The 24,862-nt window shown below is 40.6% G+C and overlaps 1 protein-coding gene across 2 annotated transcripts in view; it reads left to right on the top strand.

The window, feature by feature from the left end:
- The window catches only part of ADARB2 (adenosine deaminase RNA specific B2 (inactive)), a 394,803-nt gene that overhangs the window by 248,234 nt on the left and 121,707 nt on the right, over nt 1-24,862 (top strand). For both annotated transcript variants that reach the window (XM_060782551.2, XM_060782553.2), the window contains exons 3-4: nt 789-875; nt 9,305-10,200. In XM_060782551.2, coding sequence (XP_060638534.2) covers nt 789-875; nt 9,305-10,200 — 983 coding nt within the window. The remainder of the gene's footprint in view (nt 1-788; nt 876-9,304; nt 10,201-24,862) is intronic.

Genomic DNA, 24,862 nt, shown 5'->3' on the forward strand with positions numbered 1-24,862 from the left:
GTGTAAGGTTTCAAAGTAAGTTATACTAAAAGATAAAGGTTTTTTCCCTGACATGAAGTCCAGTCGTGTCCGACTCTGGGGGTTGGTGCTCATCTCCATTTCTAAGCCAAAGAACCGGCATTTTCCATAGATGCCTCCAAGGTCATGTGGTCGGCATGACTGCATGGAGCACCATCACCTTCCCACCAGAGTGGTACTTATTTATCTACTCACATTTGCATGTTTCAAACTGCTAGGTTGGCAGAAGCTGGGGCTAACAGCAGGAGCCCACGCTGTTCCCCGTATTTGAACCTGTGACCTTTCGGTTAGCAAATTCAGCAGCTCAGAGGTTTAACCCAGTGTACCATCAGGGGCTCCAAAGCAAGTTATAAAGGGATGCAAAGGAATGTTGATTGGAAATATTCAGAAGCCATGAGGAAATCACTGTTTTATGGTTCCCTAAATGTAGCTGGCACTTCACAGTTTGATATAAGAAGAAAAGACAGTGTTCCTGGCCCCTAGAAGCTTGCACTCTAAAATTTGCAAGACGTAAAGACAAGAGAAGAAATGAAGTGAGACTCATGAGGTGGAGATGTAAGAAGATAGATGGAGTAAGTGTAAGGCAGAAGTGAAGAGAGAAGGACACCAAGGGATGAATTAAACCAATGCAGTACTGTAACTTGCTGTAGACAGGATGAGTGTAAATTGTTGCCAAATAAATATTTCATCTACTTTACACAAAAGAAGAATCCTAAAGAAAAGCTCACATTTCATGAGCCTATGTTTTGTGTCATTTTTTCTTGTTACAGAAAAAGTAAGCATTTTGTCAACGTTCATCGCACCCTTCAAGTATTTAAGTCCCGGGGCAGCAAATATGGAAGATGAAGACAATTTAAGTAAGTAGTTTATCTTCTTCATATGGAAATCAACATCAGAACATATATGAATTGTCATACAGTACAAGTATGTGGCTAACACTGATCAAGATAAATCTCATTATTTGCCTTGTACAGAGTACGTGATAACAACCCTGCAATCCTCCTGCCTACAAACTCCTTAGTCTTACTGTTTCATGGATTCCAGGAACTGTAGTCCCAAAATATAACTTTTCCTGAGGTTTCAGAACCAAACAGAGAACCATATTTTTGTCCAGCAGAAACCTAGGATTAAGAATTTCACACTGTCATGCAAGTGCTTGTGTTCACATTGATGGCACATTTATTCCCAGGCAGCATAGGGTCACACAGTGGAATATGTACAGATGGGCCACAGTCTCACTCAGTTTTATGCATCTACTCTGGGCAGTTAATGTGCAAGCTTGCATTGCATACATTGAAAAGATGCACAAGTTGGAGGGAAAGGATGCACATCACATCCATACCCCATTCTCCCTTACAGGTTTGTTGCATAATTGTGTATTCTGCAAATGACTTGGGGGCCACAAAGCTGATATGAACTGTACGAGATGAAAGAAAAATAGAATAATTAAAAGAAAGTGGCACCAGGTGGTGAGCATGTGGTGTATTATCATACTTGTCAGCCCAAACATTAATTTTTTAGCATCATCTTATCTACATGATGTAACCTGTTGTTGAATTTTGAAAAATAGGAAGGATGTGCCTCTGTTTATTTTAGCATCAGCTACCATATGGTTCCCTTTCTAGGTGGAAAGCAGAAATAGTGTCTCCTTAGAAATCGTGGGTGGGGAAAGTAAATTTGTTTCTCTGATGTTAGCAGTCCAAGTTGGTATTCTGCTATTCCTACACACTTAGTATTTGCTGTCTTTCTGTGACTGTGGCCTGATTCCTATCCCATTAAAAAGGACCCAATAACTCAACTGTTAAATGGAGAGTCTATGCTAGTTTATATTCTGTTGATTCAGTGGGTTTACTCTGTGTGCCTAAGGCTATTTCCTGGCCAGTAGTTCTTTTGAGCATGCAGGGGTGACATGGCAAAATCCTGTTAAAGTGGGGGGATTCCTATCCGGTCCTGAAATGATCCCTTGGGGCACTGCTGTAGAGTGGGAGGGTGGGCCAATGTTCACTGCTCAAATGCTGGAGCTTAGAGGGGTGGATGCCTTAAATGTAGTTCTCTGCCCCCAGAAGTCTTTATACATTGGGGTGGGCATGTTGCCCTCCCCCTCTAGACATGCCTGGAAGAGGAAAACCAAATACGTAAGTGATCCACAGCAAAAGATATAACCTCATAAGAAAAAGGGAGAGAGATAAACTAGCCAGCTTTGCTGTTATCATTGCCATTGGGTGGAAGCCCAGTCCTGTCAACAAGCATGAGCTTCCCAGATTGCTTTTCCAGTGGAATTCACTGTTTCCAAGTATGTCAGAAAGTGATGGAGGTGCAACCTTTCCTGCCATCTGTACTCAATGCGGTGCAGATGGGCAGCAGCACATAGCATGTTCTGTGTGAGAAGGGCAAAGAAAAAATTGTCAGAGTATCAGTGGCAGGAAATGAGGGGTCTCCATTTGCAGTGCTGAATATACATGTGTCAGTCTTACCAAGACTGCCTGCATTATGTTTTCAATCCAAATGATTACAAGAAGTTTTGAATGTTGACCCTAAAGTCAACTCCAACTTCAGTTTTTTCAATCTCATCCATTTAGGACCAAAACTTCTTCTTTATCTTACAATCGAAAGAAATAAAAGAATTGGCTGTCATCCACATACTGATGGAACCAAACTCCAAACAACTTCTCCCATTGGTTTCAAGTATATACTAAATAGCATGGGGACAGAACCAAGCCCTAAGGCCAAAAGCTCAAAAAAAGTCAAGTTGACCCCTCCAGGAAGGAAGAAATGCCATTGACTCCATTCCAACCAGGCAACACAGAAGGATAACATGATCAATGGTATTGAAAATCATCAAAAAGTCCAGCAGATCCAACGAGGACATGCTCTCCTTACCTGCTTCCCAGCAGAGGTCATTGGCCTGGATGACTAAAGAAAACCAGATGGAAATGGAGACTGATAACCAGACTCATCCAAAAGCCCTGGGAGTTCAGATGCCACCACCATATTAGAGATTGGTCAATAATTTTCCAAAATGGTCAGATCCAAGCAGGGCTTGTTAGTAATGTTTTTATGATGCCCCCTTCATCGCAGGCGCGACTTGTGGGGACGAGAGAGAGGGCTTTCTCTGTGGTGGCCCCTCGGTTCTGGAATTCACTCCCCAGAGATATTGGGCAAGCCCCCACCCTGGAAATCTTTAGGAGGAGCCTGAAAACTTGGCTATTCCAATGTGCCTTCAATGCCTGAATGTAGAATAATCCCTGACCAAACTCTGCATAAAATGTCCTCAGAAGCACTTTATTCTCTGGTTTGTGCAATGAACTCTTCCCTTGTCCCCCAGATTCCCTTCCTGATATTTTACACTGCCCTATCTCCCAGTGTTTTGAAATTTTAATCTTTGAACTGGCTCTACCCATTGTGTTTATTTTTAGTGGTTTAATGTTTTGATTTTATATTGTTGTGCTGTATATTTACATTTAGTATTTTTGTATTTTATTTTATTTTATTTTCTGATTTTCTGTTGTGTTTTTGTGTTATATTGTGTTTCTGTATTGATGGGCATAGCCTCATGTAAGCCACCCCGAGTCCCCTTTGGGGAGATTGTGGCAGGGTATAAATAAAGTTTATTAATAATAATAATAATAATAATAATAATTTATTATTGAACTTTGCCTTGTTGTAGTGAGCCATTAACGCTCACTTTATTCACTCAGCTAATCCCGCTCTAGCTTTTTAATAAGACAAGAAGAACAAGGAAACACGTGGTGGCTCCATCTCATCAGAAATCATGCTACATGCTCAGATTGCACAAATCAAAAGTAACCATTTTCAACGGACAAGCAGTTACATCCACTGGATCTGTATCAATACAGCATTCAAGTCAGAGCAGATCTAAGTGATTTTATCTGCAAAGTACTGAGCAAGTTGTTCATAATGGGCTGTTGGGTCCTTTGGATTTTCTTCTATTCGACCTATGTATAAAAGGCCCCTGATGACTCAAAACAGCTTGGCCAGCAAGCTCCTTACATTTTCCCAACTTTCATTGCAAGTATTTAAGTCCCTGGGCAACAAATATGGAAGATGAAGAGAATTTAAGAAAGCAATTTCTCTTCTTCATATGGAAATAAATAGCAGAGCAAATATGAAATACTGGCATCATACAGTATGGATACAACTCCCTTGATTGTTTGCTTTGAGACACAGTAGTTAAAGTGGTGTCAAATGCATCAATTTTTGATGGTGGTCTATCCATGATAATAGAACTATAGATAGTTCCTCCACTGCCAGATCACATTCACCCAACCCACTGTAGGAAACGTAGAATCATAGAATCAAAGAGTTGGAAGAGACCTCATGGGCCATCTAGTCCAACCCCCTGCCAAGAAGCAGGAATATTGCATTCAAATCACCCCTGACAGATGACCATCCAGCCTCTGTTTAAAAGCTTCCAAAGAAGGAGCCCCCACCACACTCCGGGGCAGAGAGTTCCACTGCTGAACAGCTCTCACAGTCAGGAAGTTCATCCTCATGTTCAGATGGAATCTCCTTTCTTGTAGTTTAAAGCCATTGTTTCGTGTGCTAGTCTCCAGGGAAGCAGAAAACAAGCTTGCTCCCTCCTCCCTGTTACTTCCTTTCACATATTTATACATGGCTATCATATCTCCTCTCAGCCTTCTCTTCTTCAGGCTAAACATTCCCAGGCTATACGTGGTCCAGAGTATGCCCAGTAGTATGATGAACAGCAGATACCACTTGAGACATAGCCATGGTTGTTATGGCAAACATGAGGTGCTCTTAACATGACAATCTCAGGATGAATGTTGAAATCCCCCAGCACTATAAGATTAGAAGATACCAGCAGCAACCCTGAGACTACCCAGCTTTCTCAGGAAAGAAGAATGTTGAGCAGCTTGGTTGATGATACACCAACAAAATCCCTAATGTCACCCAGTCTCCCTCTTTAGGTAACTACATCCAAACTTAGAACATTGTTGTCATGGATTCTAGATTCACCACATCAGTCTAGTGACAGGAGCTCACCAGCTGAAATTAACATTTCATTCATGCAATTATGGACTCCAGTTCACAATGTTTATAGTACAAAAAGGGATGCAATTCTATAGTAGCCATGGCACACTTATTTCTCATCAGACATATGTATGTTTGTGTGGAAATATTTATCTTTAATCGCCCTCTTCATAGTTAAGAGAGTCGCTGACTGAAATGTGTTATTTACAGAAACTTATTAATAAGAGATTGAAAGCCATTGGTTTTCTCTCCATTGTCCAAAGTTCAAGCTGCGTAGCAGCATAATAACCTTCAAGAGGAACAATATTATTGCTTCAAATGTAGCGTGGAGTGTCGGATGGCTAGTTCTTCTGGACCTGTATGACCCAGAGACAAAGGCACTGTCATTATTAGTGATGCATTATAGTTTTCAATAGCTTTTCATGATGCAAGTGCTCCAGGTTAACACTTCCATGCATAATAAGAAAGGAGAGGGATGAAAGATGAATAAGAGGAAAAAGGAGAAAGAAATCTGAAGGAGGGATCTTGAAGGAATATTCACACATTTCAAAAGATATACAGTTCATTATGTTTTGAGAAATGCATTTCATCATTCGGTCTGTTATCTGAAGCTGTGGCTTCCTCCACTTAGCAGTAGGCTGTCTCTGTCCAGTTGTCAGCCTCCTGAATTAGTTTTCTGTTTGTAGGAAGCAGCCATGTTATTAACATTATCATAATAAAGGACTAAGTTGAAATGCTTGTTCCAAGCAAAGTAGTGAATGAATGAAATTTGCCTTCATTATTGTTATTAGTAGTAGTATGCAATAAATAAACTTGATAGTTTTGCATTTAACTAAAACTCCTATCCCCCCCCCCCCCCCGAATCTGTGGATTCTGGGAGTCACTTTTCCGCCAGCTGGCTGTACTACTTGATTATGGAAGCAGTGCTAGGCAGTCTAACCACTCTTCTGTAATTTTAATACCACACAGTGTTTCAGGATGTCAATAATATACTGGAGTTGTGCAAGATTAAAAGGGCAGGGGCCTCATCCAGTCTTTAGTCTTCCCTGACAAATAGTACTGGTTCTTCACCAAACTACAGCTCCCATGATTTCATAGCATTTGAGTCAAGGCAGTTAAAGTGATGTCAAACTGCATTAAGTCTACAGTGTAGATGCACCTTTCATACCTGTCCACAGATGGGAAATTCTGGCTCAGTTTTTTGGACTCAATCCCATCTCTCACTGTTATCCCCATTTTCTTGTGTGTCTTTAGATTGTAACCCTGAAAGGAGGATGAGCCCCTAGTGGCGCAATGGGTTAAACCCTTGTGCCAGCAGGATTGCTGACCAAAAGGTCAGTGGTTTGACTCTGGGGAGCAGAATGAGCTCCTTTCTGTCAGCACCAGCTTCTCATGTGAAGACATGAAAGAAGCCTCCCACAGGATGGTAAAACATCTGGGTGTCCCCTGGGCAATGTCCTTGTAGACAGCCACTTCTCTCACACCAGAAGCGACTTGCAGTTTCTCAAGTTGCTCCTGACATGAAAAAAAAAACAGAAAGTAAAGATAGGGCCATATACCCCAAATGCTATATATAAGTAAATCATAATATTAATAATAACCAAGGCTTCCAGAATCAGAGTAGGACTCATCTGAAAATCCTATCTGGGGGTAGATTGATACGCAGAAATGTCATCCCTGAAAGGCAAATGTCAGCCAGTGTTAAATAGTTAAGTCCAACTTTTTGATCTGATTTTGTGTAACTAGAAACTGATGTGTGCAAGGCAGTCATCATTCTAAGAAATGCAGCAGATTGGTTTGTGCATTCCTTTGCACATGTCCAATTCAGCTTCTCTGTTGATTTTAATGGGGCAATCTTTGAAATTGTCCATTGATGTACATGGCAGTAAAGTCAAAATGCAACCTAGATGGCAACAAAAATCCAATTGGGCCCAATTAAAACTTATAAAACAACAATTTTATAGTCAGCACACCTGCCACTCAAACCAGAAAACTGTACCATCGTCTTTAATATTTTAAACATTTATTCTTTCTATTTCCTATCTATTTTCTCCCCATGTTTTCATCCTCCCTGTGAGGCAATTTAACTAAAACCACAAAAGCTACCACAAACACAGGAGAAAATAAAATTTTGTGTTTGTGAAAAACTTTTTAATGTTAATGTTTGGCACTCCTGCAACATACTTAAAAAAGAAAGTGATACTCCTGGAAATTAAAAAAAAAGGTGCCTTGAAAGGGAGGAACCAAGTGCTACACAACCCTCTTTGTGTGTGTTGTTGACCACCTCTGCTCCAACCAATAACCTGCACTGGCCCATTGAAGATTCATCCTTTTAAGAAAACTTTCCATTTGAAGTTTCAATTGAAATTGATTTAAAAATAACTCTTTTGCTTTAACACTGGCTCTTAATTATTTGGTAACACCTTTTAATCGTTAGGCAAATAGTGTTAATTGTTTAAGTGAAATGATTACTCGCCTAAGCATTGCCATGTTATTACACAAAGCTATAGAATATGGTAGAATATGTGCCTGTTTCCCATGTCACAGCTATGTTGCATGGTTCTTGTCTACCAGAATACATGCCTGGAATAAATGTACCCAAAATGAGGTAGAAGCAACTGCTGAGCTCAAAGGTTATGTTTCAATCAACCCACAGCATGATGCTCATTCAAAAAAGCTTGGTTAAAATACAGTCAACAGCAAAATCAGACAAATCATTCCATAACTTGATAAAAAATATATAACCTAACATTATCCTCTATATAAACTGAGGCAAGGCCAGAAAGCACCTTGCAAATTTCAGAGAGAATTATTTACTTTAGGTTATCGGAGGTGGTTACTTTGTGTGTTGATGAAGCAACGCAGAGACGTAAAGCTGCATTTTCTGTGTTCACAAAGCCATGCAAGCAGAGTTATGAAAGTAAGGGGTGGGTGGGAATAGAGATTGGAAAAGGCAATATGAATTATAAATACAAATAACCCCCTGTGTTTTCTTATTCAGTGGTGCAGAATCAATACAAATTCTTTCCAAACCTGAATAGTGTGTGAAACAAGAGCTATCTTTCTCTCCATGCTGCCCGACTTCAATATCATTATGTATGATAATTGGGTCTGTGAAAACCTATTAGATGAAGAGAGGGTAGGGGTGAGCATTTCAGGACCGGCCTCATTTTCTTGTAGACAAATCTGTCTGGGAACATAGGTTGTGTTTGTTTTGTGTGTGTTTTTTTTTCTTTGTAAGTCTGTATAGAATGGAATAGATTGTCAATACTGCAAAGCTGTGACATGTTCAATAGGATTTTTCAAGGGTGTCGGTGTATTAAAAGACATTTCCTATAATGATAAAGATAATTAGCAAGATTAAGGACAGGAGATTCAAAGGCAGTACATTCAGAGTAAGTGTGGTGAGGTGGGCAGTATGTTAGCCTTCATTCATCATTATTTCAAATGACTGGTGTGTCATATTTATAAAGTGTATGTAAGAATATAGAAAGGGCCCTTAAATGAAAACCAAAACCAACCTAGTCTAGACTAGTGGTCAATCAGATACCTATAGGAAATTCACAACAGGTCTCTCACACTCTTTTCTCCCAGAAGTTGATGCTACGTTACATTTGACTTTAGCCAAAAGGCCAAGAAGATACGTAGGTGCACACCCTTGTTGTTATTTTTCATGGAGATAATTCTATAGCTATCATAACATGGGGGTGCTTAAGTTTTTCTAACTGCCTTTTAAAGCCATCTGATGTAGAGGACTATTAGTGATTTCTTTCCAGGAATCAGCACTGTATCAGTGCTGGAAACCTTCCAGGGACTGGCAGGCAGTTGCCAAGGGACTAGCACTTGTCCAAGGATCACCCTTTGAGAAGCACCAATCTAGATCACTGGCCATAACGTTGCTCCTGTTATAGCAAATCCACAGTTTAGATATGTACTCTGTGACAAAGTACTTCCTTTGGTCTGTCCTGGATTTTCCCCCATTAAACTTGAGTGAACAACTCTCAAGTATCATGAGAAAGAACATTATCTCTCTATCAGTTTCGCCAGAAAGATTCTTATTAGTCTTCTGGAGTTTTGCCAATTTGTTTTTGTTTTGTTTTGTTTTTTAAAAAAACAATGAAGAGTGGAAATTATCAACATTAATGTTTTCATTAACGTTTTCATTTCACAAAATATTGATGAAATTTGTTTCTCCTGCCATTGAGTTTAGGTTTCACTACGGCATCAATAATATTAGTGAGTTTTCATATTTTTTTTGTTCTTTTTCAAACAGGTACCAGCAGTGCAGAGGTCAAGGAGAACCGGAATATAGGCAATTTAGAAGATCATCCAATTACCTCTAATGAAAGGTCAAGGGTAGGAGCTTCCAGGATCAAAAGGAAACGGCCTCTGGAGGAAGGCAACAGTGGGCATTTCTGCAAACTCCAACTCATCTGGAAGAAAGTGTCATGGTCAGTAACACCAAAGAATGCTCTGGTTCAGCTTCATGAACTTAAACCAGGCTTACAATACAAAATGGTTTCCCAAACAGGCCCAGTCCATGCTCCAGTGTTTGCAGTTGCTGTGGAAGTAAATGGACTTACATTTGAAGGCACAGGACCAACAAAAAAGAAGGCCAAAATGAGAGCAGCAGAACTGGCCCTCAAGTCTTTCATTCAGTTCCCTAATGCATGCCAAGCTCACTTTGCCATGGGGAATTGTTTCAACCCTTCCACAGACTTTACATCAGATCAGGCAGACTTTCCAGACACTCTGTTCAAGGAGTTTGAACCGTCTACGCACAGTAAAGACTTCTCAGTCTATAACCCAGTTAATAATGAACTGCTTTCTACGGCTTACCGGCACGGAAGGCTATTCTGCCACACGTTGGACTTATCGAGCCATACTAAGCAAAACAAGCGTACTGCTGAGAGTGAAAAGAACCCAGTGGTGTTACTCAATGAGTTGCGTTCAGGACTGAGGTACGTCTGCCTTTCGGAGACTGTGGAGAAGCAGCACATCAAGAGTTTTGTGATGGCTGTGAGAGTGGATGGGAGAACATTTGAAGGCTCAGGACGTAGCAAGAAGCTGGCTAAAGGTCAAGCAGCACAGGCTGCACTGCAGGCCCTCTTTAACATTCGGCTGCCCAGTCGCATTCCCAGCAGGAGTAAATGTAATCATTTGCCACAGGTGAGAGCTTTAAGGTTGCCACCACCAAGCTAAAGGCATTTTTTTCAGATTAATGTGATTTGTTGTGTCTTAGCTGCAAACTGTGTCTTTATCAGAACACCCTCCTCGAGTATAGTGTACTACACTGCAGCAAAATCCATTTAGTTACGAAAACCATACACAAAGTCCCTTGCAGATACTATACTTCCCTTATTTCATCACTAAGAGCCATTATATGGATTTTTTTCCTATAGAGGCAGCTGAGAATAAACATATAAAGAAAATTTTGGCATCCACATGTATGCAAAGTGAATGCAGAGATGTCTAAGGGCCTCATCACATTGTGGCAAATCCTGTGGGGTCCAGCATGGGGAACCCATTGCTCTGTACCCTACATCGCCCACATTGCCCCTCACTCCATCTCATTTCCTAAGGCTCCTGTGTTCCTGAAGCAGCCTCTTACTACACTTGGAGTTCAGTTGAAGCACGGAGACCCGTCGGAAGTAGATTGGAATCGTGTGATTGTAGCTGGCAACTGAAGTCCAAGTGTCATAGAACAGGCAGTTTTGCCCATCTATTGAGGTCATGTCAGGATACATCTGCTTTTAAAGGAGAAACCATAAGTAACAAGTGGTGAAAGGTCTATATTTCGTTTTCTATTAAGTGTAATTTAGATAAACAACAGCATATTATTCTTTGAAACTATTCATGGTTCACAATATGTCTTTTTTATTCCTCCCAGTATCTTATCCCTGGGCAATTCTGCTTCTCACAAAGCTTAAAGGTCTTTGTGTCTGGTTATCAAACATATGGCTGAGAGATGAAGAAATATGTGTTTCATGTCTTGCTGTTTATTGTGTTCATTTAGACAAACTGTGGGAGCACTCAGCCCTCCAGAAATGGTTAAACTTCCGTTTCTGGAAGCCTAGCTCACATTGCTGATAGTAAGGAGTGCTAAGAGTTGCATTTCTATAAGAGCTGGAAGGCTGAGGAGGCCCAACTCCTGGTGGAGACATAAACATAGAAGGAGGAATTATTTTGTTTCCGCAATCATGGAGAATACCAAGCTAAAGAATCTTCTTTTCTCACATTTGGATAATATTCTTAGTTGCAAAGAACATGTTCCAAATAATGATTCAAAAGGAGTCATTATTTAGTAGTCCTGCATTTTGTTGTTGGAATTAGACCATAGAGTCATATTGATGTGGGTTGAGGTAGTGGTGCCCTCTTGCTCATAAGGGCTTGTGTTAATTCTCCAGCACAGTGCTTTCTCTCAATTTTCCAACTTTCTCCATGTATCTAAGTACATGAGCTTTTTATCTCAGATCTTCATTTGTTTTCAGGTCTTGTTGATTGTTGTTGGTACTCATTGCTTACTACATATCTGGAGGGAAACTAGCATTCCTACTTCCAAGTGAACACCTTCCAAACTACTATTACAATTGTTGATTGTGGTAATTTTGATAGGGATTTATAGGGTGGTCATACTGGCATCTCCAGTCACCTCACCTTCATCTAATATGATTTGTTATTCTCAAATCATTGAAGCAATTGGACCACCATAGAGTTTAGTCATCTTTATATGCCCCCCCCCCTTTGACTGTGCTGTGCATGTCATGGAGTTACATGTTTGTGTACTGCCAGTGTGTCTCGTAATAAATAAGTTATGCTTCATACTGTTCTATTCTTGCTACAGAGATCAAAGCTTGTGAAGCAAATGTGTGGAGTTGAACAGGGAAATGGAACATTTTCCACACATGGACTTTTCAAACAATTTTGGAAACAGCATGGATGAACTAATGCTTTTCACCACTTCCCACATTTTAATTTTTTAAAAATCTCAAATTTTCTCTATCATTTTTAAAAATAAATGTAGATTTTTACAGGTTTAATTGTCAAACATCTGCACTGGTCTAATCCCTTCAAAGTGCCCTATAGTACACTTCAGCCCACACAAAACAACAGGAAAAAGCAACAAGTAAATTCTACTTATTATTACATGCAAAAGTAGCCTCAGTGACAACTAATAGGTTTTGTGTCAATGGAACAGTTTGTCTGCTTTAGCTTTCAGTCTGAACTTTAATATACTATAAAAAGAACTATTCAGCATTGTGCCTTCACTGATCCCAAAAGTCATTGTAATTTATAATGCATTATTTCTAGAGTCTCAGTTATAGAGACCCAAGGAAGGAAGTGGTGTAGAGTATTACTAGGTCCTTCTTTGTTTACAGCAGTGGTTCTCAACCTTCCTAATGCTCCAACCCCTTAATACAGTTTCTCGTGTTGTAGTGACCCCCAACCATAAAATTATTTTGTTGCTACTTCATAAATGTAATTTTGCTACTGTTATGAATCATAATGTAAATATCTGATATACAGGATTGTATTTTCATTCACTGGACCAAATTTGGCACAAATACCCGATATACTCAAATTTGAATACTGGTGGAATTGGGGGGATTGATTTTTGTCATTTGGTAGTTGTAGTTGCTGAGATTTATAGGTAACCTACAATGAAAGAGCAACGATGAAATTGAACCAGACTTGGTGCACATAACTCCATAACTAATAGAAAATGCTAGGAGGGTTTTGTGGGCATTGACCTTGAGTTAGAATTGTTATTCACCTACATTCGGAGAGCACTGTGGACTCAAAAAATGATGTATCTGGACCAAACTTGGCACAAATCCTCAATATACCCAAATGTGAACACTGGTGGAATTTGAGGAAAATAGACCTTGAGATTTGGGAGTTGCAGTTGCTGGGGTTTATAGTTCATCTACAATCAAGGAGCATTCTGAACCCCACCAACGATAGAATTGGGCCAAACTTTCCACACAAATCCCCCATGACCAACAGAAAATCCTGTGTTTTCCAATGGTCCTTGTCGATCCCTCTGACACCCCGGTCCCGACTCCCAGGTTGAGAAATGCTGGTTTACAAGAAGCCACATCCAGTCTCCTATTCTTAGAAGCTGACACTACTGTGTGGGTAAAACCCTTGGCAATGAGTAAGACTAAGTTCTACAGCTGAAGTTAATTAATTCTAGAGATCCAATTTGTAAAGGCTTATTTAAATTCCAAAGAAGAGTTGTGAAAAGGTGGTTAGGCGGAGGGAGTAAAATTGGAGATTCTTTAATTAGATCTTTCTCTTGATATAACCTGAAAGCAGTTTCAGTCATTCGTATGGGGAGACATTTTTTACAACTGGTTTGCAAAACAGTGTGGGTCATCCCAGGAAATTCATAGAATGAGTGTGAGGAAGAAATGAAATCGGTGGAGAAAAAAATTTAAAAAAATATTTGGATACTCAAGAGAAAGGTTAGGGGAAAAAAGCATCTGAAAGGGAGAGAGGAACCCAACCAATAATCAAAGGGATAAACTTGCTTTAGGACAGCTGGGAGACATCTGCCAATAGCATCTGGCAATAATGAAGCAAGACTACAACCCAAATCAATGGATTGAAATTACAACAAAGAATATGCCACGGAAACATTAGGAAGAACCCATTTCCTTTAAGAATTCTTTAATAGTGGAATAGATTGCCTTAGAAAGGAGTGAACTCTTCTTCTCTGAAGATCTTGAAACAGAAATTGTGTATTCTTTAAGGTAGGTGGTCTTGGCAACTTTCCAGCTGTAAGGTTCAATTATTCTTAATGATGCATCTGCACTGTAGTAATACAGTTTGACCCCACTTTAACTGCCTTGCCTCAGTGCTGTGGAATCATGGGAGTTATGGTTTGGTGAGGCACCAATACTCTTTGGCAGGGGAGAGTAAAGATTGTAAACTACAACTCCCATAATTCCATAGCATCAAGCCATGGCAGTTAAAGTGCAGCCAACCTGCATTCATTCTATCTACAGCAATGGTTCTCAACCTGAGGTCCCCAGATGTTTTTGGCCTACAACTCCCAGGAATCCTAACAGCTGGTAAACTAGCTGGGATTTCTGGGAGTTGTAGGCCAAAAACATCTGGGGACCCCAGGTTGAGAACCACTGATCTACAATGTAGATCAGTGGTTTAAAACCTTTTTTTGACCAGAGCCCACTTGTTCAGGGACCACTTTGACCAGGGACCATTCTCAACATTAGTACCAAAAGGGACAGGGCTGGTCAGCTCTGCAGAAAGGTGCACAAACAAAACAAAACAAAATAAATAAATAAAGAGGAAGGAGGTTTGCTGATGAGATTTTTGTTTTCGCAGACCACTGCTGGGCCACAGCCCACAGGTTGAGAACCACTGATATAGATGCATCCTTACGTGGACTACAGATGTGAATTGGAATAACGTGCTCTTTGATTTTCTTGCTCATTTATAGGATGCAAAAGAGATTCTGGTATCTTTTCTTTAGCCAACCTAAGTCAGAGGTTGGACTACAACATTTAAAAAGTAGTATGGAAGAATAAATGAGAACCAAGACTTTTGCAGTGTTTGTATGGATTGAACTGTATGTAACAATATCAGACACATAGGGTCTCATCACATTAATTAGAGGTTTTGCCATGGATTGTGGCAAATTCAGTGGGGCCCGGTGGGGGGCGAGGGAAACCCCACACCCCACACCCCGCATTGCCCACCTTGCCACTTAGCCCATTCCACGGAGGTAAGCTTCCGCTAGCCAGCTTCCCCCTGTTGTTCTTATGCAACTCAGGAAGCCTCCCGTGTTGCCACTGCAATGGCTTATGATGCTCCCTCTTCACTTGCATCATGGAGCCCCGCCAAAGTAGATCTCTACGTGGTGGGATGGGAGCCAGTGGGCTCTGTGACTGAAGAGGGGTGAAATTTTGCCTGTCTGATGAGGCCCATAGACAGAATGTTTGTTAGGTTCATGATGGCTCCTGAAGCACAAATTATTAAATAATCTTCATGTATAATTATCTGAGCCTCATGGTCAGAGTCATGCGCAGGCATGTAGCCGGGGGGGGGGGGGGGCTCGGGGGGCTTCAGCCCCCCCCCCCCCGAAATTTTCATGGTGGTTCACGAAAAGGCCTTAATGGTGCATTATTTAAACTGTTATGTTTATTCATATCATGATCTGATCACCATACTCAATATATCCCATATGCATGGGGGTATTGGGGTAATGATACAAAAGGTTTGCTAGGCTAGACCCTCTTTCACTCAGACTCACCCCCCCCGAAACTCAGCCCCCCCCGAAACCCCCCTGAAAAAAATCAGCCCCCCCCCCCCCGAAACGAAATCCTGGCTACGGGCCTGGTCATGCATAATCATGGTCAACCCTACTTGTGTACCTTGTTATCTTTCATATGTTATGCCAGGCTTAATAATGAGTTAGTGATAGAAGTGCTCACTATGCACTTACCTGGAAGTAAATCCCATTAGTCTTAATCTAGGTTATTCCAGAATAGATTTGTCTAGGATTGCATTGTCAGTCATCCTTTTATGAAATCCCACTTCCATTCTGTAGAGCTGCTCTAAGCTGGAGATTTGTATTTGGTAAATTTTAATTAAAAGAAACATACATTCTAGTTTCCATTAACCAGGATGTAAAAATTAAGCAATCCCAGAGCTCTATAAAGAAATCAATGAAACTGTTCCTTTGTTTGTTAATGTGCTTCTATCACCAGTAATTAAACCCTTTTCATTTTCAAAGTGTGAGGCTTAAACTGCTGACTCAGTAAAATATGTCAGAGTTTACAACCTATTCTAGCAATTTCATAGGAATGAGGGAGGTCCAAACCATATGTGAACTTCCATGCTGAAATACTTCCATCATTTATGTGGAAAAAGGCAGTAGATCTCTGTATGTATTGTTGGCACCATACAATAACCTCTAAAACCACTGTTGGCGGTACTGATTCGTGGGAGATTGTCATTAATAAACAGTACAAGGGAAGTCTGCAACGAAACACTTCAGTCTGGAGTGCTATTTGCTGAGCAAGCTTTTGGCCTGTATATTCCATTTCATTGCTCTATAAAGATCTTTACATGTGTCGTGCCCTTTCTCATTAAAACATCTTTCTCCAAATGAAAGTAGACCTTTGACTCCTTGACAATGTGTTTGCTCTATGATACTCAACAGAGATAGCAACCTTTCCTTTCTTTGATTAGTAGCCATTACTTTCAGATAGTATATACATTCTTACTGCTTTAGCATGAAAAAAAATATTTAAATCATACCAGCAACCACACTATTGGAAATAAAATTACATGGCATAGAATTCATATATGTCTTAGATTTCAACACAAGTGATATGAGGTTGTGATCATATTAAAGCAAGTTGCCTGGGAATGAATCCCGTTGAAATGCAAAGAATTATGCTATGAATTTTATATTGAAATATGTTTAAAGTGTTTCATTATGGATAGAGCATACCATAGTGCCTTCATTAATTCTCAACTACTAGTCTGAAAACTGTGTATAAATAGATCATCAGAATAACAACTCTCTCCTGCCTCTTTTTTCTTGGGACCTCATCACATATGGGACCAGGCCTTCGAGTAAGCTGGCAGATGGATAAAAGACAATGACGACCAGAGTAGAAAAGGAAAATGACAATGCTGGATGGATTCTGGATTTATGAATTAGTGAACATTGACCACAGGATAATTTTATTGCTGCTATTGTATTGATTGATTGTTTTAACTAGTTATAACTGTTGACGTTATATTGTAATTTGTTTATTGTATTTTGTGAATTGTTGGGCATCGAATTGTGCCTTTTGTAAGCTGCCCTGAGTCCCCCCTAGGGGGTTGAGAAGAGAGGGGTAGAAGCACCCCAAATAAATAAATAAATAAATTAGAGAATTCTACCATCCTAGGACTCTTGCAGGATGCTGGGAAGACAGAGCCTGCCAGAACCCACCAGACAATGTAGGGTTACTTCCAGCGGAGCTCCGTGCTTCCAGTATTCTGCAAGCCTCATTGGATGCTGCCCAGAGAACGCAGGAGACTTTCCATGTAATCATAGGAAATAATGGGGAAAGTGTAGGGGAAAGCTGGGTGGTGATGCTTTCTCCCATGGGATGGGTAAGAAGGCGATGTGGGTGATGTGGGGCAATGGTTTCTCCCGCTGCCCACTAGATTTGCCACGCTGCCTGGCAAATCAATGTGATGAGGTCCATCAATGATTGAGGTCCTCAATTTGTTTGAGTGGGAAATATCTTGCACTGTTAGGTTTACACAGGACCATTATAAGATATTTTCCTCTCCATGAAAGAGCAACAATTGGTACTCCCCCCTCCCCCCATCTAGGAATATGGAATTGATGTGATTTGACATCATGTTAATTTCCATGACTCAATGCTGTAGAGTTGTGAATCTTGTCATTTGATGAGGCATCTGCATTAAGACCATGTAAAATTACAAATCCCATAATCCCACTGCATTGAGCCTTGTCAGTTAAGGTGTATCAAAGTGCCTTACTTTTACAATGTAGAAGCACCTTAAGTCAAGAAACTATGTTGCATCCTAGACCAATCGAGTTATTTTGGCACCATAAGCAAAAAAATACTCCAAAGACATGGTCAAGAAGCCATTGAGGTCACCACATGGATGTCAATAAGCCTGGGGGCAGCTGAGGAATCCATCCCCTTGCCATGATTGTTTGTGGGCTCCCTCTCAGCGATGTTTCCTGTCTATCCCCGGCTTCCTTCTATACTATCCCTGGCTTCATCAATGAGGAGATGGGTAGTTACCCATCCCCTCAGGGCTCCCTCTTCATGTACTGCTGACATGCTGCCAGGACTGGGCCTAATGGAGCCTCAGCAGAAGTAGCCCTGGATCACATGGCTCCAGCAGACTCCATCCCAGCAGCATGCCAGCAGCACACTAGGATGGGGAAAACCCCCATATGATGAGGTGGGAAGTACCCACCTCTCTGTCCTCATGGCAGTAAAATTGCAGCCATACAAACAGTTTGTAATTCTTAAACACACTCAAAACCTGCTGCTTGAGGTGAGTTACCTTATTATGCCTAATGATGAGCCTGTTTTTTTATTATTATTTTAAAATACTGTTGTCTTACTACAAAGACAGTGAGACTCACTATGGCTGCTGGTAATGTTGATTTCTTTACTAATTTCCACCAGCCTCTCCTCTCTTCTCCTGGGGGCCAATGGCAAGAATTTGTCCACTGGCTGGGCAGTGAATTATGACTGCTTTGAGGCATTTCCATGAGAGAGGTTTGTTCAGGAACACTATATCTCCAACAAAGGAGTCAGGCTATTTATTAGATGAAAGCTCAGCATCTCAGGCCAGAGTCATCATCTCATAAAGATGCCTTTTAAAGCAGCCACTTTCCAACCATCAGAGACTCCTCTATTGCTTTTGTCCAGCTCGGCAAGAAAGCGCGAGCCACGCTTCGACATCCTGCCAGCCCTCATTAAAAGCTGCCACTTCCTCTTGGACTCAGATCCACAAAGTGTCTATGAGGCTTCATTATGATCTACTTTTGCCCTGGCGAAGAACATCCTGTCCCTCCAAGCAGGACTGTTATGACGCAAACCCATAGTGTGAATGCGGCTCTCTCTGGCTGGGTCCCGAGTGGAACTCCGCCACCTTAACTAGGCAGCTTGCTGGCATCCACCCCCAAATTGCATTCTTTATCTATTTACTGCTGGTATTCAGTTCACATTGGGGAAGCTTTACATTTATTCTATCAGCCTTTCCTCTCCAGAATGCCACAGCAGCAGGTTAATACGGAGCGACTGCTGAGTTTTGACTCCCTCTTGTGGCACACCTGATGAATCTTACAGGATGCTTTTCTGTCCACTTCGCAGGAAGAAAGGGGGAAAAAAAGATAGCAAAAGAAACGATCGCAGAACGCTTGGAGTGTTTAAATTGCTAGCCAGGGAAGTGTGCCAGTGTCTGTCTTTGGTTCTTCACTGTCATGTACAGCAGTTAATAAAGGGCCTTTGAATTGCACCTAGTTTCTGAAGACTCTCTTTGTTGGCCCTTCCAAAGCACTTTCATGTATTACATTCAAGTAAGACTAACATGTAAGAAAGACAGACAATCCAACTACATTGTTATATAAAAGCAGGGCCGACCTGTGAACTGCATGTGGCCCATTTTTCCTGTCCCAGTGCCAACCTGCTTCCCAAAAAATGCGAAAGGAAGTAATTTTTTTAATTTCTGGTAGAGATAGCAGAATGGAAACTAATTTAATGGATATATCAAAGATGGAATTCCAGCAGATATTGGTTCTTTCCTGGATGCAGGACAAGCAACACCTGCTGAAATCATCAAAGGTACAAAGATCTTATCCAGTTTTCAATCTGGGAACTCTACTACTAGAAGATACAATTAACAAGTATTTTTGAATAAAAATAAAGCACAGGAAGTTTCTGTACTTTGCATTAAAAAAGAAGTGAAACTGAAAACAGACTCCCAGCCACATCCAGAGTGGACTGTATATATAGATTTTGGATTAGCACAGAAGGCTGTCTTGGAAGGCTGCCTCAAAAGGTGGTGAACTTTGAACATTTTAAAATAATAGAGTTGGAAAGGATCACAATGATCATCTAGTTTAGTCCTCTGCCATGCATGAACACAAAATTAAAGCATTCCTTAAAATGCCCATCCACCTTCTATTTAAAGATGAAGATTCTATTAACTTCTGGGGCAATCTATGACAAACATGGATCTCATCAGAAAGGCCAGGTGAAGCATCCTGCTTCACCGAGCTTCTGCATGGAAGGAGGGAGCAGTGAGGCAAATCTGTTGCCCCATGCGTAGCTTTCTCTCCACAACGCTTTCGTCATCACATGGAGAAAGTGTTACCCTCGCATGGAAGCCCTGTGCTGCCATCATTGGAGCCAGAGCAACGTGGGAAGCTTCCCATGTTGGGGTGGGAGCATCTAGTGATGCTTTTACCCTGGTTGTGGATGGGACCTCTGCCAGATGTCACACAATGTCATGTGATGTCCATCATCAGTTTCCATCCCCCAGATAAGGTAAAAGCATTCTAGGATGTTACCCCATCTGATGGGAAACACTGTCAAGTAGACATAAAAAGGGTTTCTTCCTAACTTTAGGTGGAATGTTCTTTCTTGTCATCTAAATTCTTCAGTTTTCATTCCAATCTCTGGAGCAGCAGAAAACAAGCTCACCCCATCTTCTACTTGTCATCCCTTCTGATGTTTAAAGATATCTATCATGATATATCTCAGACCTTATCAAATTCACCTTTTCCTCCATCCTAGGATGCTGCAAGGATGGAGCCTGCTGGAGCCCATCATATGATGCAGGGCTACTTCAGGTAGGGCTTTGTCCTGGAAGCATCCTAAGATGGAACCCTGAGAACATGGGAATGCGTCCAAACAAGTGGCATGGAGAACATGGGAGGCTTCCCATGTTCCTGTTGCCAGCAATGGGACAAGTGTGGGGGAAGCCGGGAGGTGATGCTTTTCCCCATGTGATGGGGAAAGCAGACATGCCGATGATGCCAAGCACAGGATGGCAGTTTTCCCCACTGCCCATCGGATTTTCTATGCTGCCTGGCAAATCCCCCTGCTGTTTTCTTCTTCTTGGTTCTCAATGTTATGAGGTCCTCAGTCTTTTGTTTTGCAGCCAGTAGCATCACTAGGGTTGGTGTCACCCAGTGCAGTAACTCATGGTCTCACCCTCATAAACCCCCCCCCCCCCATACCAGACCAGACCACAAGATTGTAACTAAAATACAACAGGAGCAGTAGAAACAGTTCAGGACCAGCCTGCAAGAGACCATTCCTGCCATTATTGGGAGGTGCACCATTTAGTGGTTTCCAAGCCTCTGAAACCATGACTGAACCTACTGAGATTCAAGGTTATGACAATCCCCTGGATTTTCTCCTGGAGAAGGAAGATTAATCCATCTTTATACACACCCTCCTCATCTTGTTGGACATCTATCTTCTCTCGTTGGGTTTTGTATACCATCTTGGCTTTAATAATTTTAGTATGATTTTAAAGAGTTTTAAGAGCTTTTCATGTAAATGTTTGTGATGTATCGTGTCTGCTTATTTAAGTTGTTATTTTATAATTTTTATTTAGTCTGTTTTGATAATTGGTTTGATTTGTTATTTGTTGTTTTGGCATTGAATGTTTGCCATTGTGCTTATTTTTCTGGAAAACAGCCAGAGTCTCCGTGGGGAAATAGGGCGGGTTATAAATAAAGTATTATTATTATTATTATTATTATTATTATTATTATTATTATTATTATTATTAGATACACAGCAAACAAGATCACTATGCCGGCTTTTGTATTGGATTACATGTCAGACACTTCCCAAGTGTCTAGGACTGTGTGATGTATCAGAGAATAATGTGTGCACATCTGAGTAAGGTGGCCTTTTGCAGCTGACAGATGGTGATTTTGTGAGCACCGATTGATTTTAAGTGCAGGCCAAGGTCTTTAGGCACTTAACCCAGTGTGCTGATCACCACTGGGACCACCTTTACTGGCTTGTGCCAGAGTCTTTGCAGTTCTATCTTTAAATCCTAATATTGTGTAAGTTTTTCCAGTTGCTTCTCATCAATCCTGCTGTCACCTGTGATTGCAACATCGATAATCACTACTTGTTTTTTCCCACAATTGTGAGATCAGGAGTACTGTGCTCCAAAACTCTGTCGTCGTCATCATCGTCATTAACATCATCATCATCCTTTCTAGTTTTCAACATTACTTCTTTCAGAAAGTAATTGCTTCCTTTCTTTCTGCTATAAGATTTGTGCCTTTTGAATTTGAAACTACTAGATTTATTTTAAAAATCCATAAATCAAATGGCAGTGCTCTCAAGGGATCATAAAAATATCATAGAGAAAATGAAGTGATTCTGGGAATTAGTAAATTAAAGCTAGTATCCATCTTAAAAAGTAGATGCTGTTGTAAACATCAAGTTTGTATGCATGTGTGCATCTCTCAAATGGATGGATTAATAAATAGGTAGATTGGATGGCACACTGACATTAGATATATTTTTTCCTTGATTAAAAAAACAGCAAGAATGACAAAACTAAGTGCATACATTTGACTCCCTAAATTTGGTGCCTTCATTTAAAAAAAAAAGTTAGGGCAGCTCAGTAAAATGTCATTCAGATTTACTTATCTTTGATGTTACTGTTTTGAAATCTTCTCTAATATGGAATGGGGAAAAATTAGAAAAAGTTGTACATTCAATCTTTTTTTTTTTTTAAGCCTTATACATGCTTCCCTGCAGCTTCTTTTTGAAGCAGCCATGGATTGACGATCTGCGTAGGCTAAGACATAATAGCCAATCTCTTTTCATGTTTTGGAAAAGCCAGGAAACAAGGCAAACTATAAAGCAGAGCTCCATCGTGAGTGAAGCAATGCCTGAGGGAATGCTGTTATTAAAATAAGTCAAAATGAAGCAGGAGCATTACCAGCGTACAAATGTGGTGCCCAGCTATCAGAGATGACCTACCTGAATAGAAGGGATCAATTAAGTAAGCATGCAATAGTGACAGGTTCACTAGATAAAACAGCAATGGCACCAGATTGATCAGTGAAGAAGAAAGGAAACATTGCAAAGGCGAGACACAAGGAGGCTTCCTGTCTGCCTTTGACTGAAATTGATCTGAGTAAATTAAACACTTCTTCTGCTGTGCTTAAACTTATTGGAGGAATTTAAAGATGTCGTTGATGTTGGAAGGCAGAATGCTCTGTAGGCTATTAATTTGGTTTTAGAAGTTTGGAAAAGCTATTGTTTTGGACTATACTTCCCAGAATCCTGCAGTCATCATGGCAACTGGCTACAATAGCATATGGATTCTGGGAGATGAAATTTCCAAGCTGTACATCAAATTCATAGTTCTGGGAAGACAGACATTGGAACAGGCATAGCAATGAATGAAAGATGAGCATTTTGTTTAATAAAACCTGGGATACATTTTAATGTATTGTCGAAGGCTTTCATGGCCAGAATAACTGGGTTGTTGTAGGTTTTTCGGCTATATGGCCACGTTCTAGAAGAATTCTCTCCTGATGTTTCACCTGCATCTGTGGCAGGCATCCTCAGATGTTGTGAGGTCTGTTGGGAACTAGGAAAATTAGGTTTATATATAGTGGAAAGTCTAAGGTGGAGGAAAGAACACTTGTCTGTTGGAGCTAAGTGTGAATGTTTCAATTGGCCACCTTGATTAGCATGTGATGGCTTGACAATTTTAGGTGTGGCTTGTTACTGCCTGGGGGATAATTGATATTCCACAGATATAAAAACCCAATTTTCCTAGTTTTCAACAGACTTCACAACCTCTGAGGATGCCTTCCATAGATGCAGGTAAAATGTCAGGAAAGAATGCTTCTAGAACATGGCCATATTGCCTGAAAAACCCACGACAACCCACTGGACATATTTTTCCTGATTAATATGAAGGCTTCTGTGGACCCCAGAAGCTTACCAGTGGAAATGTCAGTGCCTGCAAAGAGATGAATGCTGTGATGTCTGAAATACACTGTGCAATATAAGAGGACCCTGGAAGAATTTGAGGTTTCTGGGATAGTCCTGTGCCTCATGTTTTGCCATGGCTACAACTGAAGACAGTTGTTGAACCATACAGGGCTAAGGTGGCACAAGAGCTGAAGCTGAACTATCAGCACTCATGTCTTCAGCCATTAACATCCAATCAAGCACTACTCAGGCAGTTGTACTTTTGTGATATTTTCATCCTACTATAGAAAAGGGTTCTGTTCTGGCAATACATGGGCCCAGACCCTGCTTCAATTCCAGTTAAATAAATCTACATTAATTAGCTGAAAGTTGCAACCAACGTATGGCATTTATTTCAACACTACTTCAAGATAACTGACTCTTTCTGGAGTGAGCCTTCCCATCTCTACTTTGCAACTGTGCAACTTTATCACATTTTGGCTTGTTGTAGTCACTTCCAGAATGATTGCTTTGGCTGATCTGTTTCTTGCTGTGTCTCAAATCTATTCTTCCAAGATTCTGTAGCAAATTCAAAATGCAGCTTGGGCTATACATTGGAATGAGTTCCACAACATTTGCTCTGATTACATTAAGCTTTCACCTGTGTTTTCCTAGTTGTCACACAATTTGCTCTTTTGCGGTTTCCTCTCTGACTGTTCACTCTCCTTACATGAGCAGTGCGTGTAGCTGCAAAAGTGAAATCAATAGAACAGAGATGTACAGCACCTGTATCACAAAGGTTACTGCAGTTGGAAAATAGCTGATGAAGGCTGGATGTAATGAGGTGGAACATCGTGAAAGTAATTCCTAGCAGCACTAAAGACAATCCTATAACTTTGTCTGACATAGGTAATCCTCTGTAGACTATGAAAGCATAGTCAAGGAGAGGGTTTTTCTGGATGAGAATTTCTTGTTGTGCAGAGTTGCCATGAGGTATGGGAATATCTTCTCAATGAGGAATAGCTCATTCTTCATGGGAGGTAGAACTTTCACAAAGTCATAAAGGTCTTCTGAGTCTATTGGAACATAAAATAGACTTGTGCGTACTAGAGAAGGTAATATCTTTCGGTCTCACTTTTGCTGAGTTTCTTTCAATTCCATCTTCCTTTTCTCTTCATCCTTGTTTTGTATTGAGTTGTAATATATTTTTCATTTTCTTGCCACACTGAACTTTAAGGGATTTTAATTGCATTTTCCTTTTATTGCATTTATTTGTATAACTTATCTAATCTATACAATTTACTAAAACAGATCATGTTCAGTTTAGACATTCTCACTTTAAACTATGC

Source organism: Anolis sagrei, chromosome 6 (assembly GCF_037176765.1).
Source record: "Anolis sagrei isolate rAnoSag1 chromosome 6, rAnoSag1.mat, whole genome shotgun sequence".
Taxonomy (NCBI): domain Eukaryota; kingdom Metazoa; phylum Chordata; class Lepidosauria; order Squamata; family Dactyloidae; genus Anolis; species Anolis sagrei.